General features: G+C 36.0%; 1 protein-coding gene and 1 pseudogene across 3 annotated transcripts; both read right to left on the reverse strand.

Annotated features, from left to right (window-relative positions):
- Nucleotides 1-54: 54 nt before the first annotated feature.
- On the reverse strand, nt 55-6,911 carry LOC306848816 (voltage-gated purine nucleotide uniporter SLC17A9-like; annotated as a pseudogene). The gene is made up of 13 exons: nt 6,901-6,911; nt 5,105-5,302; nt 4,885-5,023; nt 3,606-3,705; nt 2,921-3,044; nt 2,452-2,551; nt 2,147-2,243; nt 1,845-1,932; nt 1,502-1,536; nt 1,262-1,373; nt 1,028-1,083; nt 889-918; nt 55-221 (listed from the first exon to the last, which is right to left on the reverse strand). The product of its transcript is annotated as a voltage-gated purine nucleotide uniporter SLC17A9-like (transcript).
- Nucleotides 6,912-8,888: 1,977 nt separating this feature from the next.
- Nucleotides 8,889-13,365, reverse strand: gid8a (GID complex subunit 8 homolog a). Of its 2 annotated transcripts, XM_079382367.1 has the most exons (5): nt 13,313-13,365; nt 12,558-12,685; nt 12,247-12,443; nt 9,893-10,090; nt 8,889-9,716 (listed from the first exon to the last, which is right to left on the reverse strand). In XM_079382367.1, exons 2-5 carry the CDS (start codon nt 12,676-12,678, stop codon nt 9,543-9,545), a joined length of 690 nt encoding a protein of 229 aa, XP_079238493.1. In that variant the 5' UTR covers nt 12,679-12,685; nt 13,313-13,365; the 3' UTR covers nt 8,889-9,542. The 2 variants fall into 2 exon arrangements, with proteins under 2 accessions (XP_079238493.1, XP_079238494.1); XM_079382368.1 differs by lacking the exon at nt 13,313-13,365 and having other exon boundaries at nt 12,558-13,184.
- Nucleotides 13,366-14,312: the final 947 nt, after the last annotated feature.

The following is a 14,312-nucleotide window of genomic DNA, read 5'->3' on the forward strand; positions in this document are numbered from 1 at the left end:
CTTACAAATGGCAAATGAAGAAACACCAATGTCTCTGGGAGGAAGAATTTGTTTTCAGCATGATGTTGAGATAATCTGAGGCTGATCAACTCGTTTTGCTTCACCCAGCACTATGAATATGGTGACACCAATGATGTTCACCACAGCCAGGACAGAGAAGACATTCACCCAGGAACCTGTGACCTCGATCATGTAACCAGACATGTACACCAACAACAAATCTGAAGTACAGTACAAAGACAATAAGATATAGGGAAAGAAGAAGAGCAATAAAAAAATAGGTATTACAATTAACACTACAAATGAGGTAGGATGTAAGTAATTGCACAGGACTTGAATGTGAACAAAATATTTTGCAGATTGATTTACATTATGAGAAAAAAAAATACAATTATAACATACTAAATTAGTCAAAATTATGAGATAAAATTGATAATTGTCTAAATTGAGACAAAACTTTGAAATTATGGCATACAAAGTCATAATTATGAGATACAAAATCTGAATTATGATTAATAACTATTTTTATTTAAAGTCCAAATTGCAATTATGACAATTTTAAATTATAACAGAAAATTATTAAATAAAAAGCCAATTAGTGTCATATACTTCTTTTGTCATAATTTATATAATTATGTTTGTCATAGTTTTAACTTAAGTAATTACAACGTTATGTCAACTTTTACAGATTAAAGATTACTTCAATATTACATTACTTTTACTATTTACATTTTTCTAATTGTCAAACAGAATTTAGATTGTGTAAACTGACCTATCAAAAGGTACTTTAAATCAAATATTTCAATACTCCTTCCACAGTATATGAGGGCATTACATTGACAGTATACATGTAATTGGTTACATTAGAGAAAAAGGATTATAACCCACCAGTAAAAGCAGAAACTGTGTTCATAACCCCTGTAAGCAAGGGAGCAGCATATTTAGAATAATGCTTAAAACATATTGGGATAAAATAAAATAAAACATTCCTGATTTTTTTTTTTTTTACAAGCAGAGGTGGACTTACCAAACAGAGCTCCTGTACATGATGGAGCCTGGTCATGCATATTCACAGACACCCCACTGCACATGAAAATACACACACAGGTTACTTTGTTTTACTATCTCTTCACTATACAATCAGTTGTTGATTGGCTAAATCTTCTACACATTTATATTTGAGCATGAAAAATCTAATAGACTGTATATAGGCTAATCAATGCTGTACAATCATGTTTTGGATATGGCAGTTGATTCTAACCTGTTATTAAATGTGGACAGTCCAACAGCCAGAGACACACATGCCACAGCATGGATAAAGCTGTCTTACAGAGAAGGAAGATGAACACACTGGCTACTCCCATTGCAAAGAACTACACAAGAATGTTTAAAACAGAGACACACAAACACAATACAGATTGCATAATGCAATTTATGAATTGTTAATGTAATTTTACTCTGTATCAGGACACGTTAAAGCTCATAGCTGATGTTGTGTTACCTGCATGAGTTTCCTTACAGTCACAGTCCCACAGCCTGACATAAAGACATAAATGTGACTAATTACTGACAGAAACATTAGGGTTACAGGGTAACTGCCAGGTTAAGACATAAAGACATATTTTACAATGTGGCGATTTTGTACGCAATTTGATTTGTACGAAAAAAAAATTTTTTTAGAAAAATAAAAAAGGAAGCAAGAAGGTCCACACCTAAACCTAATTACCAGTGTGGAATAAGCAGATTGCATGAAAATGTACAAATGAGATGCAGAAATTCATACAAATTAGCCACCAATTCACTTTAGTTTTGAATTGCTATGAGATTGTGTTGGTTTTGTTCACCTTGCCTAATGAGATGATCAGAGATAGAGCCTCCAAACAGTGAAGTGGGCAGCGCCACAAACCAAGGGATCACATTAAACACCCAATCCTGTCATCAAACAAAATAGAAAATGCTTTAACAAATTACATCAAACGTAATTTGAGAAAGAGTGCACAAAAACTCATAAATATTTTGTTTAGTAATATAGTTAAATATTATCACTACTACATATTAGAATTATTGGTAAGTACACTGGGAGCATAAACACTAATAAAAAGAGAAACAACCATTGAAATCAACTAATGTGCAATGGCTGGCATACCTTGGCATTAGGAAACATGTCTTTGAAGAATGTTGGTAGCCATGACATGAGTGTGTAATATGTGCTACTAAAGCAGAGATGAGCAATGATCATAGCCCTAAAACACATACACATGCAGTGAGCAACCTTCTGCATTAATACTAGCACATCTTTTAAAATTTTAAAACATTTTAAGTGAGAATGAGTTTTCCGAAATTAGTCACAGTAAGGGATAATGACACAAAAATTTGGAATGCAAAAAAACATAAAACAACGAGTGAAAGTAGAGAGTAAAATGAGGGATATGTTGATGTTTTGAACCTCACCAGACACTAGGCTCTCGAAGGAGATTCAGCTAATTGATTTTAGAGGATTCAGATGCAGAACTACTGCGGGTCCACAGTGAGTCGAGAGAGAAACCTGGACCTGTAACAAACAACCAAACAAACTCTGTACTGACACATTTAAAACGGTAATACATAACAAACACGATTTCTGAATACCTACGTGAGATTATTAAGATATAGCAGGGACCTCAGTACAGAATTCTCTTATTCAAAAACAGGGTGTTGTAAAATAAAAGATCCAATTATTCTATCCACACAGTTGCTATGGCAAACACAAATACTGAAGCCAACACTGATTGTATCTGAATCACTGTGACTTCTCTAAGAGACTTCATTATACAAATTCTGACCTTCAGAGGAATAAAATAGCACTCAATCAAGAATGAGTGCAAAATCTGAAGAACAATGCTACTTAAATTAAACATGTAAAGGCCCACAATTTAAGTACCTTGCAGAAGACATTTCCATACACAACAGGTCCAGCAAATAGCAAGGAGACCAGCTCCATAAAACACACTCCCCATCCAAACAAGTCCAGCATCAGGGAACCTACACCTCCAACCAGCAGCATTCTAAGAGAGACAGACATCTCAATGACAGAATCGTGAATAGTGTGGAATAGGGGTGGGAGGAAATATCGATTCTTATAGAAAACTTTTATGATAGAAAACTGATGTAAACACAGTAAGTTATGTTTTCAGAACAGGACAAAACATCTGATATGTCGAAACAGATCTGTACAGTAGTATGAATGTAGCCTATTAACAATTGTTTTTGATTTATTATTAATTTGTAATTATTTTTAAAAGAGGCCTGCTTATATAATTTAATAAAAATGCACAAAATAAATCTGATATAAAATTTAAATGAAAATGTAGCCATGTGCAGTAATATTGAAGCTGAGGATGCAACGAATCGTGATATTAAATGAATCAAATCGTTGACATGATAATCGTAATTGAATCGAGTCGTGAAACCAGTGAAGATTCACACCCTTAGTAGTAGTACGGTACGTAATTCAAGAGGTGCTTGCATACAAGAGTGAATCAGTTTTATTTTACACTTCAAATAAATAAATAAATAAAAATATGAATTCAAATAGAATGATTGGGAAATCTATTATTATATCTTACCCTAGGTAGCACCCACAGGCCACAGTGCTCATCAATAAACCTCTCTCTCCCTCCGTCACACGCTGAGCACAGATACTGACAAGAGAAGGGTAGTGAGCCCCTAAAAACAAAGAGAGCATAACACAAACTCACAATCATGTCCTACTGAGAATTACTTTTTACCTTTAAGGGGCTATGGAAGCCCATTTCTGCTACATAACCAGATAAGGAACCAGATAAGTCCTTTGCACAATCTCACTCTGCTTTAGCCTAGATTTAAACTACTATTTTGTCTGACAAGAGGAGAATGACACTACTTCGACACACTATTTCCCCGTCTAAATACTGTAAAGCTGATATAAAGCCACCCGGCTTTATATCAAGCTGATGTAAAGCTGCTTTGACACAAGCTGCATTGTTAAAAGAGCTACACAAATAATAGTGACTTGACATAAGAAAAAAATGGTAACAAAAAAGTTATAAGTATGCCATAAAAAGTACTAAAATACTACATCACAATGATAAGATACTATAATTATGAGATAAAAAAGTCTAAATTATGACACACTAAGCCATAATTATGAGATAAAAAGTCTAAATGATCAGATTAATGTCATAATTATGAAACATAAACATATTGTCTAAATAATGACATACCAAGTTATAATTATGTGATGAGAAGTATAAATTATATTTTATATGGGGGACACAAAAATCTAAATGATGCCAGTCAGAATTATGACAAAGTGATTATTTTGACCAAACATTCTAATACATACCAAGTCATAATTGAGATAGAAAGTTGATGTTTTTATATAAATTATATTATTTTTGCCATCATTTTGACTATTTAATCTCATAATTATGAATTTCTGTCAGAATTTTGACTTGTTATAATTTTTACTTTTATGTCATATACTGTATTTAATTTCAGCTGTTTTTCGTAATCTCAATTTATTATGTCATAATTATCATGTACCAAAGGTGGAAATGTTCTCATGTGGTGGAAATGCGCTTAAATAAGTGGCAAGTAAATGTAAAAAATGTGTGTTGTGCAAAATGAACATCTGAAATTAGTCAGGGTGAGCTGATTCTGATTAAACTAACTTAGACCCACCCTAGTAATTACAGCCAATACCCCCAGCAACTGATTTTACAGACTTGCTGGTGGAAATTTCTAGTTCAAACATGTTGATCGATAACTAAGACTTTACATTTTTGAGTTAATGAGATTTTCTCTCTAAATTCCCCTCATTCTTCTCACAATTTTCTCCCCAGCTGTCTCTCACAATGCTCTCACCTTGCATTACACCCAACAGAAACCTGATCACTGTCATGGTAACAAGAGGTCGGGTCCAATGTTGACCAGAAGTGGAGTGATGGTCGTCATCACGGCCCAGGAGGAGGTGGACAACAGCAGTACTCTCTCTCCTCCTATCCTGTAAAAACAATGCTCATCATCATCAACTTCTACTTTCCATAATTGATCTACAACCTGTACCCTTCACCAAAACACTCACCTATCACTGGCATGACCACCAAGCACCTGAGTAAAACAGTAACCCCAGAAAAAAGCACCCAGCACTATGCCGGTCTCGGTCTTGCTCCATCCAAATTCTTTTGCCATGGTGACGGCACAGATTGGCATGGCCATCCGTGACCAGTAGAGAAGACATGTGACTAACAGAAGCATCAGGGTCCAGGTCCGGGCCAGTGGCCTGCAGCAGGTGGGACATTATAATTACAACAGTGTATCAATCTGGTGACCCAGAGCACAGCACATTTTAAGTTCCTCACTCTGCAAACAATAAGTTACAAATGTTAAATAAATTAGTAGGGCTGCCCCCGACTAAAGATATTCCTAGTCGACTAACACTCCTACATTTTAGCGATTAGTCGAATAATCGTTCATTTATGATATTAATATAATAACTTGCGTATATACAAGGAAAGGTACAGTCCAAGTTGAAGTTTAACACTTCCATATGACAGAAAATGCTAAAGCATGATATTAGCGCGTTCAAAATGAAAATTAAGTGCTTAAAACAGAATAGTAAAGGGTTTAAAGTATACAGGCTTACAGACACAAAAATCAGTGGCCGGAATGTTATAGGCTAATTATAACATAAAAACAGCAATCAGACTGCCTGTGCATTTTAATAATGTATTATCAAAAATACAAACTGTAACAGTTACATGTCAAAAAAAAAAAAAAACAGTTTTGAATAAAATAAACTAAAATTCGTTCTTTAAAATAAATCAAATAAACTTATTAGTAACTTAGGCCTAGTACAAAACAAGGCAAAAAACAAAAACAAATAAATACTGTAGCAAAACGCTGTTTGGTATAAAAATACAGTGGAAAATTTATATAATTTTTATATTGTTCAAAAGGAAAATTAACAAAAACGAACAATTTAATAAATGCACATGGCACAACGCCAAAACTTAGAATAAAAAAGAAGGCAAACAAATTAACAGCCTAAGTATTTGATTAAATTGTTTAGAACAACTATATTTAAGACAAAATGTGGAACAAATAATTTAAAGAACACTAATACAAATCAAAAATATCAGAGCAAAGCCGCAAACTGCATCAAGACGACGGATGAGTCTTGACCTGAAACAACAAATTGCAAACATCAGACTAATTTTTCTAACAGAATAAAAAACAACTTCTGCATTATATAAAAACGAATAAATAAAAATATGTATTTATTTATTTGTATAGCCTACCCGTTATAAAAATACCCGTTTTTTTTTTTTATATATATATATATAGCCTAACGGATAGCAAACAGAAACACTACAAAAAGGAAATTAAGCCTTTTTAGGGTCGTCCTTCGACTTTTCAAAATGATCCCACACTTTGGACTTTTTTCCTGACATAATTATTAGCATCAGCCAGACACCTCTCCCACAAGTGCGCTTTGGTATACCGCGAGGCACGAGATCGCGTTGTTCTCTCGTTGCTTTGATGTCATACACCAACTGCGCAGCCCCTGAATGCGTAATTTCACGTGATTTTTTTTTTGCGACTAACCGACTAATGAAAATGTATTCGACCAAGCCCTCTTCATATCGACTAACGTTTAGTCGACTATTTGGGGGCAGCCCTATAAATTAGGCAGATATACAATTGATGGCATAGGACACTTATACAAAATTTTCAGTAACATTTCACAAGATCTACAGTGGTGGCCAAAATTATTAGAACACTATTAGAACACTAATATTTTCACCAGCTAAAAAATGGTTGTAAGTCAGTTATTTTTTATCTTCTGCTGAAGTGTGTCAGTAGGAAATATCAGTTTACCATTTTGCCATTAGCTGTAATAATCCAGTGACATTTTTTTTGTTTGCACAAGGAGTCTGACAAAAGCCAGTGCTCCACACAGAGGTCTGATCATCATCATCCAGTCTGTCTGGAATGACATGAAGAAACAGAGCAAACTGAGACAGACTAAACCCAGAAGAACTGTGGCAACATCTCCAAGATGCTTCAAGAGACCTACCTGCAAAGCTACCTGAAAAACTATGCTCAAGTGCACCCAGGGCAAAAGCTGCTTTAAACACAAAGGATGGTCACACCAAATGTTGATTTAATTTAGTTAATAGAAGTTTATTGATAAAGAAAATCCATTTATGACATTGTTTTTGACAGCATCCTCAGTTTACGGAATTTTTACCTAAAACTTTTAACAGTACTGTAGCTTTGCAGGTAGGTCTCTTGAAGCATCTTGGAGACGTTGTCACAGTTCTTCTGGGTTTAGTCTGTCTCAGTTTGCTCTGTTTCTTCATGTCATTCCAGACAGACTGGATGATGATGAGATCAGACCTCTGTGTGGAGCACTGGCTTTTGTCAGACTCTTTGTGCAAACAAAAATCTCGCTGGATTATTACAACTAATGGCAAAATGGTAAACTGATATTTGCTACTGACACACTACAGCAAAGGATAGAAATAACTGACTTATGCCAATTTTTTAGCTGGTGAAAATATTAGTGTTCGAATAACTTTGCCACCAAAACATCCAGCCTAATAAACAAAAATGAACACGGATTCTTACTTCAGATTTTATTTTTTTTTACTTTGTCTTCAAAATGCTCATTCAGAGCCACCTCTTAGCAATAATAATGTTTTTTTTTTCGTTTTTTTATGCTTTTAATGTGTCGAAAGCCTGTATTTATGTATCATAGTATCTCAACAGTGTTTTAAGACAACCGTTCTGTAACCTCAGAATTGAATTATCTTATTGCACTGGCATTACTGTGTCATGGTACATTTTGATTGATTGATTGATTTATTGGACTCCCACCAAATACTTTATCAGGGGACTGCAGAGACAAAGTAGACATTTTATTGCAACGATTGCCAGGAAGTGAAACTTTGTTGAATGCCCATAGTTATCATGGATCATGGTATCTAAGCAGGTCAGTAACAGAGGTAACAGTAACATTACCATTGCAAAGTGTGTGTGTGTGTGTATATATACATAATACATAGCATAGTGTAGTGTGCAAATCGTCTACTTAGTCTGTTCAGTCCTTGATGGTCCTAACTCTCTCTCTCAGCCAGGCTACTGCTACTACACACACACACACAGTTAGGACTCATCCACCAAAAGGTGGACAGATAGACAAAGACGACGATTTCCATGGAACTATTGGCAGGAAGCGAAACTAAAGAGAGGTGGATGGAGGAAAGCTATGTGAATTTCCCCTGATTATACGAGAATGATTAACACGCTCCAGTGTGTTGTTCACAACAGAAACTATTGATGATGCAATTGACGCACAAATACACTATGAAATTTAGCATTGTTTCGAATCTCCTTTAATAAACTGGTTCTATCATACCTTGGTCACACTGTTGTCTTGTCGTTAATTTGCGTTATTTTTAGCCCGGGCGTGTCACACACATTTCTGACAGGTGTTTTCACAGAGTTCACAGATATTTGGAAGCGGTCCGATTCTTGCTCAGCAGCCATTAAATCTAACGGAATAAAAACCGGACAACGAGAGCCAGTTCGGTTTTCCTGAAACAGGAAAGTTTACTACTGCATTTATAGAGCTCGCAGTAACAAAAAGGAGGCGGAAACGACCGCCGCCACACCTACATTAAATGTTTGAAGAGCAACTCATCCTAGTTTGCACTCATTTTTAAGGACTGAATGTGATTATTATCTAGAACTGTAATTCTTGTACGTGTAATCATATTAAATCTCGGTCTTATCCATGGGATCTGGAGATTCGGTCTTAAAAAAATCTGATTCAGAAAAACTCCAGTAAGCAAAATCTACTGTGAAATCAACTTTATCCCAAACAAGCAGTACAAAATGTGAACAAAAATGAAAGACAAAAATCATAAACATAAGGCTTCAAGTCTGTAATGATAATATGTTATTTTGTAATTAAAATGGCTTATGTAATGAAAGTCTACAACTCAACACTGTTTACTAGACAATATCAGCATCCGTAACTTCTCATAAATAAAAAATTAAGTTGTTGGATCCATGATCAAGATAGTTATATCAGTCTTTTTCTTTCCAGCCAGGAGATAATATTTCCCTCAAAAACAGCCTAATATGAGGACATATGCTATGTGTATGTGAAACCAGTGAAGCAGTTGGAAAAATATAAAATAAAAATAAAATCACAAAAGCCATATGATATGACAGACTGAAAATTAGCAAAAACAGTACCATAAGAATATTCCATGTTCTTCGGAAAATAGGCTACCAGCATAGTAAATGGTAGATTACAATACAAATTTAGGTTTACAGTTTTCAATCAGTATAATTTTGTTTGAAATAAAGTCATATACTGTTGCTTAAGTTACTTTTTATAGAGGCATCAAGAAAAAAAGCATTATATAGATTTATATTTGCTATCCAGTCACTGACTGTTCATAAATAAGACAAAAAAAAATCAAATGTGTCCATGTGGATTACAGTCTCTACTTGGGGTCCTCAATGGTGCCCTTGCTGAGGTCTGTCATTCTGGAGTATTTCACTTTTTTCTGGTCCAGTTCGTTCTGAGCCCACAGTAAAAGCTTCAGCAGCTTTGCTAATTTTGGAGTAGATTCCCTGTTTTCATAGTCTAGAACAGCCTGGTTCACCTCGCTCCACACCTACAGAGGGAGACAGAACCCAGCATTAAGGATTGAGGAACAAGTCCAGAATTTACACTTGGTACAGTAATGCCCCTTTTCTATACTGTATATTAATAGGAGAATAAACTGTCATGGAAATAAAGCTTACTAACCCCGTTATGATGGTTATGTCCTACACAAATAAACACACATACCTTCTGCCTCTGCATCATGTTGAGCAGGTCTCCAAACGGTGATTCTTCAGGGTTGTCAAAGGCGAGAAGTGCCAGGGTTCGCTCCATCTCAGTAAGGCATTCTCTGCTCTCCTCTCCCTGTTCGGCCAGCTGTGACTGCGCAAACTCCAGCGCTGCCTCAGTCTCCCGCAGACGGATGAGCTCAATCAGATGCTGCTGCTACAAGACAAGTTAACAACAGTTTCACAGGAAGGGTCAGGTCAAGTTTTACAAGAGAATTGTTTTCTTTTCAATACTTCTCAATTTTTGTCATCTGGGGTGGAACAAGAGGCCTTCATTTTTACATTTGCATGTGCATTGTAGAACACAACATGCCAGTGGATTCTGTTATGGTTTATAATGGCTCTCTAAAATGCTCTGTAAGGCCTGGTTTACACCTGGTATTCAGATGTGTTTTCGTTGATCTGATCACAAGTGAACGACACTAAATACAGGTGTTAAAAGGATGTAAATAAGCTTGTCTAATCTCAAACACTTTCAGATCTAGTTAAAACCAGATTGCTTTCATAGTGTAGTCAATGTGGTCAAATGCGTTCAAGCAACCACAAAAGACCACCGTCTTGCCACCCACTTCCCTAACATGTAACAGTAATGGGACCGGATCTGAGAAAGCACAACAAAACAATCAATTCAAACTATGCTACCTTGCCCCAAACCAGACAGATTAGGATTAAAATTACAGTTACTTTATGTCAGTTTCACAATGCATGACCCCCCCGGTTTTCACTCGCAGAAAGTGTTAAGTATTGCACTCTTATACATTGCATTACAGTATCAGACAAATTACCTATTGTTTGACTTGAAGGAATTAAGGTACGAAAGTGATGATGTATGTTGTTACGTGTTTACGTCTCTACGTTGTACGAGAGCTGACACGAATGTATTGTGAAAAGTTTATGCTGAATGAAAAGAGCATGCTGAAGAGGTGAATAAACCCTGAGCAACATTTTGCTTTTGTTTCCGTGATGGTGAACGAGTGATGGGGAACTGCGCACTCGAGCTCAACAGAAAGTTTTGTGGAAATGAGTGACAAGTGCATAGTGTGCATTATCAAAGACAGGTTTTTGAGAAAAGTGCTGTCAGAGATTCTCTACATTTCTTCCTACTGAAAAGTTATGTAATGTGTGACTCCTTGTCGCTGATCTGTCATATAGTGTGCGCACAACAGCAACTACATGGTACTCCAGACAGTCATGCAGTGTGACAAGATCAGCAACCCAAAAACTTTGTGCAGTGCAGTGTGTGCCCAGCTTAAAGGGACATGAAACCCCAGACCACTTTTTCAGAAATTTTAGCCGAGGTAAACACATGATAGAAGACCATGTTAACATCCATTAATTTTAATTGTCTACATAATGTTGACGTCACAATTTGTGATGTGGCAAAGGACTGAGACGCGTACATTAACTGAGAGAAACGTTCATGGATTGAAGGAGAGTGTTTGTTTTTGCTTTGTAATAAGAGTTCGGCACAAACGCGATTCATTCACTTAGTGAGTTTAACCGTTTTTACAGCACATCAAATGGCTTATAACACTGCAGAATAAACCTACAAAGTTATCAGAGGTGCAACAGCGCATTCATATATGTTTTCGATGCAGAGTGCAAATGGCTGTGCATTTATTTGTGTTTTTAACTCGAAGGGAGCGAAATGAAGCTGTCTGAACCTGAAGTTGTCTGTGTTGTTTGTCTCCCCTCTTCCCCCTCCACTCTGCAGTGCAACACGCTCACTTCTTTAGCTTTTTTTTTTAAACTGTGGTGAGAACCAGTGCTGAAACGGGGTGGGGGGTTCATGACCCTTTAGGTGACTATATGTCCCAGATATGTTCTAAGCTGCCTAGATGTCTTTACAATTCTCATACATGTTATGTTTGTATATTTGTATTGTTTTGACTGTTCTCTCTAGATCCCACCTTCTTGCATGCCACAATTGATCAATTATTTGTACAAAGTCTAAACGCTATTGGTCAAACTACTTTTAAATAATTACCTTCAGCAAGTATGAAAAAAGCAGGAAAACAAAGCCAAAACCCAGACATTTTGGGCAATTTAGAAATCCAGGCCAGGAAATGTCCAGTAAAAAGAAGACAAATGGTCACCCTATGTTACCATTCATGGCTTTGTATTCATATTTGTATTTGAGTGCCGCATTCAGGCCTCTTGCAAAAGTGATGTAAAGTGTGACAAAACAAGAAGGGACCATCTAGACAAAATCCAATCGGGAAACACATTTAAAACACAACTTAATACCAGGTGTGATCTTGACTTTAGACATCTCCCTCCCTCCAGCATGTCCATATAAGGTCAGATGTTTACCTGAAGGTGAAAGTAGAGGTAACGATTGGTGTCAAGGAGCTCTGGGTGGAGGCTGTTAATGAGAGCAATGGCTTCCTGGATCTGACCTTTCAAAACCATTTCCCTGATCTTTATCCTCTCATCCAGAGAATCTAGATCCACATTCGGCTCAATCCCAGATTCCATTCGAAACTTCTCTGCAGCCTCTTTAAATCCCTCTGTGGATTACAATCATGATCAGCGGGGACGTTTTATTCATTTGAATTTACACATATCTGTGCATTTGACTTGAATCAAGAATTATACTGTACTATAAAATAACACTGACATACCTGTTACTAGATAGTTCATGATGAGCCTGTTCATATCTGCCCTCTGAATGTGCACATTATTCAGTTTATCCATCCATTCCTCCTTTGTAATATCCTCAGGCTTTTCTGAATAACTCATCATGGATGTACTGTGGTAAACACGACATGTAAAAACAACAAAAAACATTTTGCACACATCCAATATAAATATGCATGTGTACTCTCTATTAAATGCTATTATCAGAGAAGTAGTTTGATTCACTTTTAGTGAGCAATGTTTCTGGCGGTCTGTGTTATAAAAAAAATAAAAAGCCTATTTTCGCTTTTAAGTAGTCTAAGGTTGTGATGTAGGTGTTTGAAGGGAAATGAATGAACTGCTCTGTGCACGTTCATATTTTCGCGGTGTTTCTGTTAGACAGACAGCGGCTCACCGGCCAGTCAACAGAGTAACTTACGCGACGAACGAATTTGGAATAGTGACTGATGCACTTGACACGTTTAAAATTACTAAACCCTCGCTATTAATGCATACAATTTGGCATTAATTAGTTTTGCTTTCGTCGAGGCATGAAAATAAACAGGCTCCGAGTGCATGAACCACAGCAGCGCATGAGACTTGCAGACGGGCTTGTTCAGCTATTTTCTAACAATAACATTTGCAAATGACCACGCTTGGAAACAAAATAATAGCCAGTTGTATGAAATTTAACTGTTGTTTATTCATTTTATTACATTTTTCTTTCGCAAAATATGAAGAATGATGATAAAATACCTACTGTTTACGGTTATAAATAGCGGTGGGCCTCAGCGAAGATCACGCGATAACAGAGGAGAGCTTAACGAGACTTGAGGGGAAGTAAGTGATTGGTCAGAATAATGACGTCACGGTTGCTGTGGCAAAGCTGCTAAGGTTGCCAGATCAGAAATGTTAAAAATACTACGAGACACTCTTCAACCCCCCTGGTACTTTGTAATGTCCTTAGTCGTTCAAATTGAATGTGAGCTATGCCTTTTTATTAATTTTTTATTTTTCTCTTATTTGTTTATATTTTGTATTGTTATAATATTTGAATGTTACCTTTTTCTGCAATATAAAAAAAGGTTGCCAGATCAGGTTCACAGTGAACATGGACTGATAATTCTGATTTATTTTATTTACGGAACATTAAACAATTTTTTTTTATTATTCGATTTTATTTGCTTGGAAACTATTTAAGAAAAAATATATAATAATTCCAATTGTTTGAACTAATATAAATTGCAGATCGCGTTTACAGCCTATCTAAAAGTCCAAAACTGTCAGCTTTTTTTTTTTTTCTTGCAGTCGGCATGAAATTAAAATTCACCCTTTTAAATGTAGGCTATTATAGACCTTATTATGACTAATTGCATCTTTCTTTCTTTCTTACGCTCTGTCTTTCTTTAAATTGACCTAATGACTAATCAAAATTTCATAACTAGACATTAGCAATAATGACCAAATATCTTTTTAGTATTGACTTTAACTTCTCCAGCAATTTCAGTTTTGTTCATGAAGAGATACAGTATAACAATAACCTTTGATGGTTTATCTTGTTATTCTAAAACCTTCACAGAACAAGTTCGAATTTGCCTAATCCTCTTATAACACAATGATGTTATTGCAAAAGGGGCATCAAAATATGGGCGAGAAAGATAATTGATTATGTCTCAGAGATTAGATGAGACTATCACCTTTATTATGTGGACCAGATGAGAAATCCCCCTGGTGGAGGGGGAGAAGGAGGGGGAGATTTT

This window comes from Barbus barbus, assembly GCF_936440315.1.
Source record: "Barbus barbus genome assembly, chromosome: 28".
Lineage (NCBI taxonomy): Eukaryota > Metazoa > Chordata > Actinopteri > Cypriniformes > Cyprinidae > Barbus > Barbus barbus.

Excerpts from the sequence above, each read along its gene's own strand:
- gid8a (XM_079382368.1), bottom strand. The coding sequence starts at position 12,723 with ATGTTTTTTGTTGTTTTTACATGTCGTGTTTACCACAGTACATCCATG. Across the intron at positions 12,444-12,557 it reads CATGAACTATCTAGTAACAG|AGGGATTTAAAGAGGCTGCA; the intron begins GTATGTCAGTGT and ends TGTAATCCACAG. Across the intron at positions 10,091-12,246 it reads ACCTCTACTTTCACCTTCAG|CAGCAGCATCTGATTGAGCT; the intron begins GTAAACATCTGA and ends CTTGTCTTGTAG.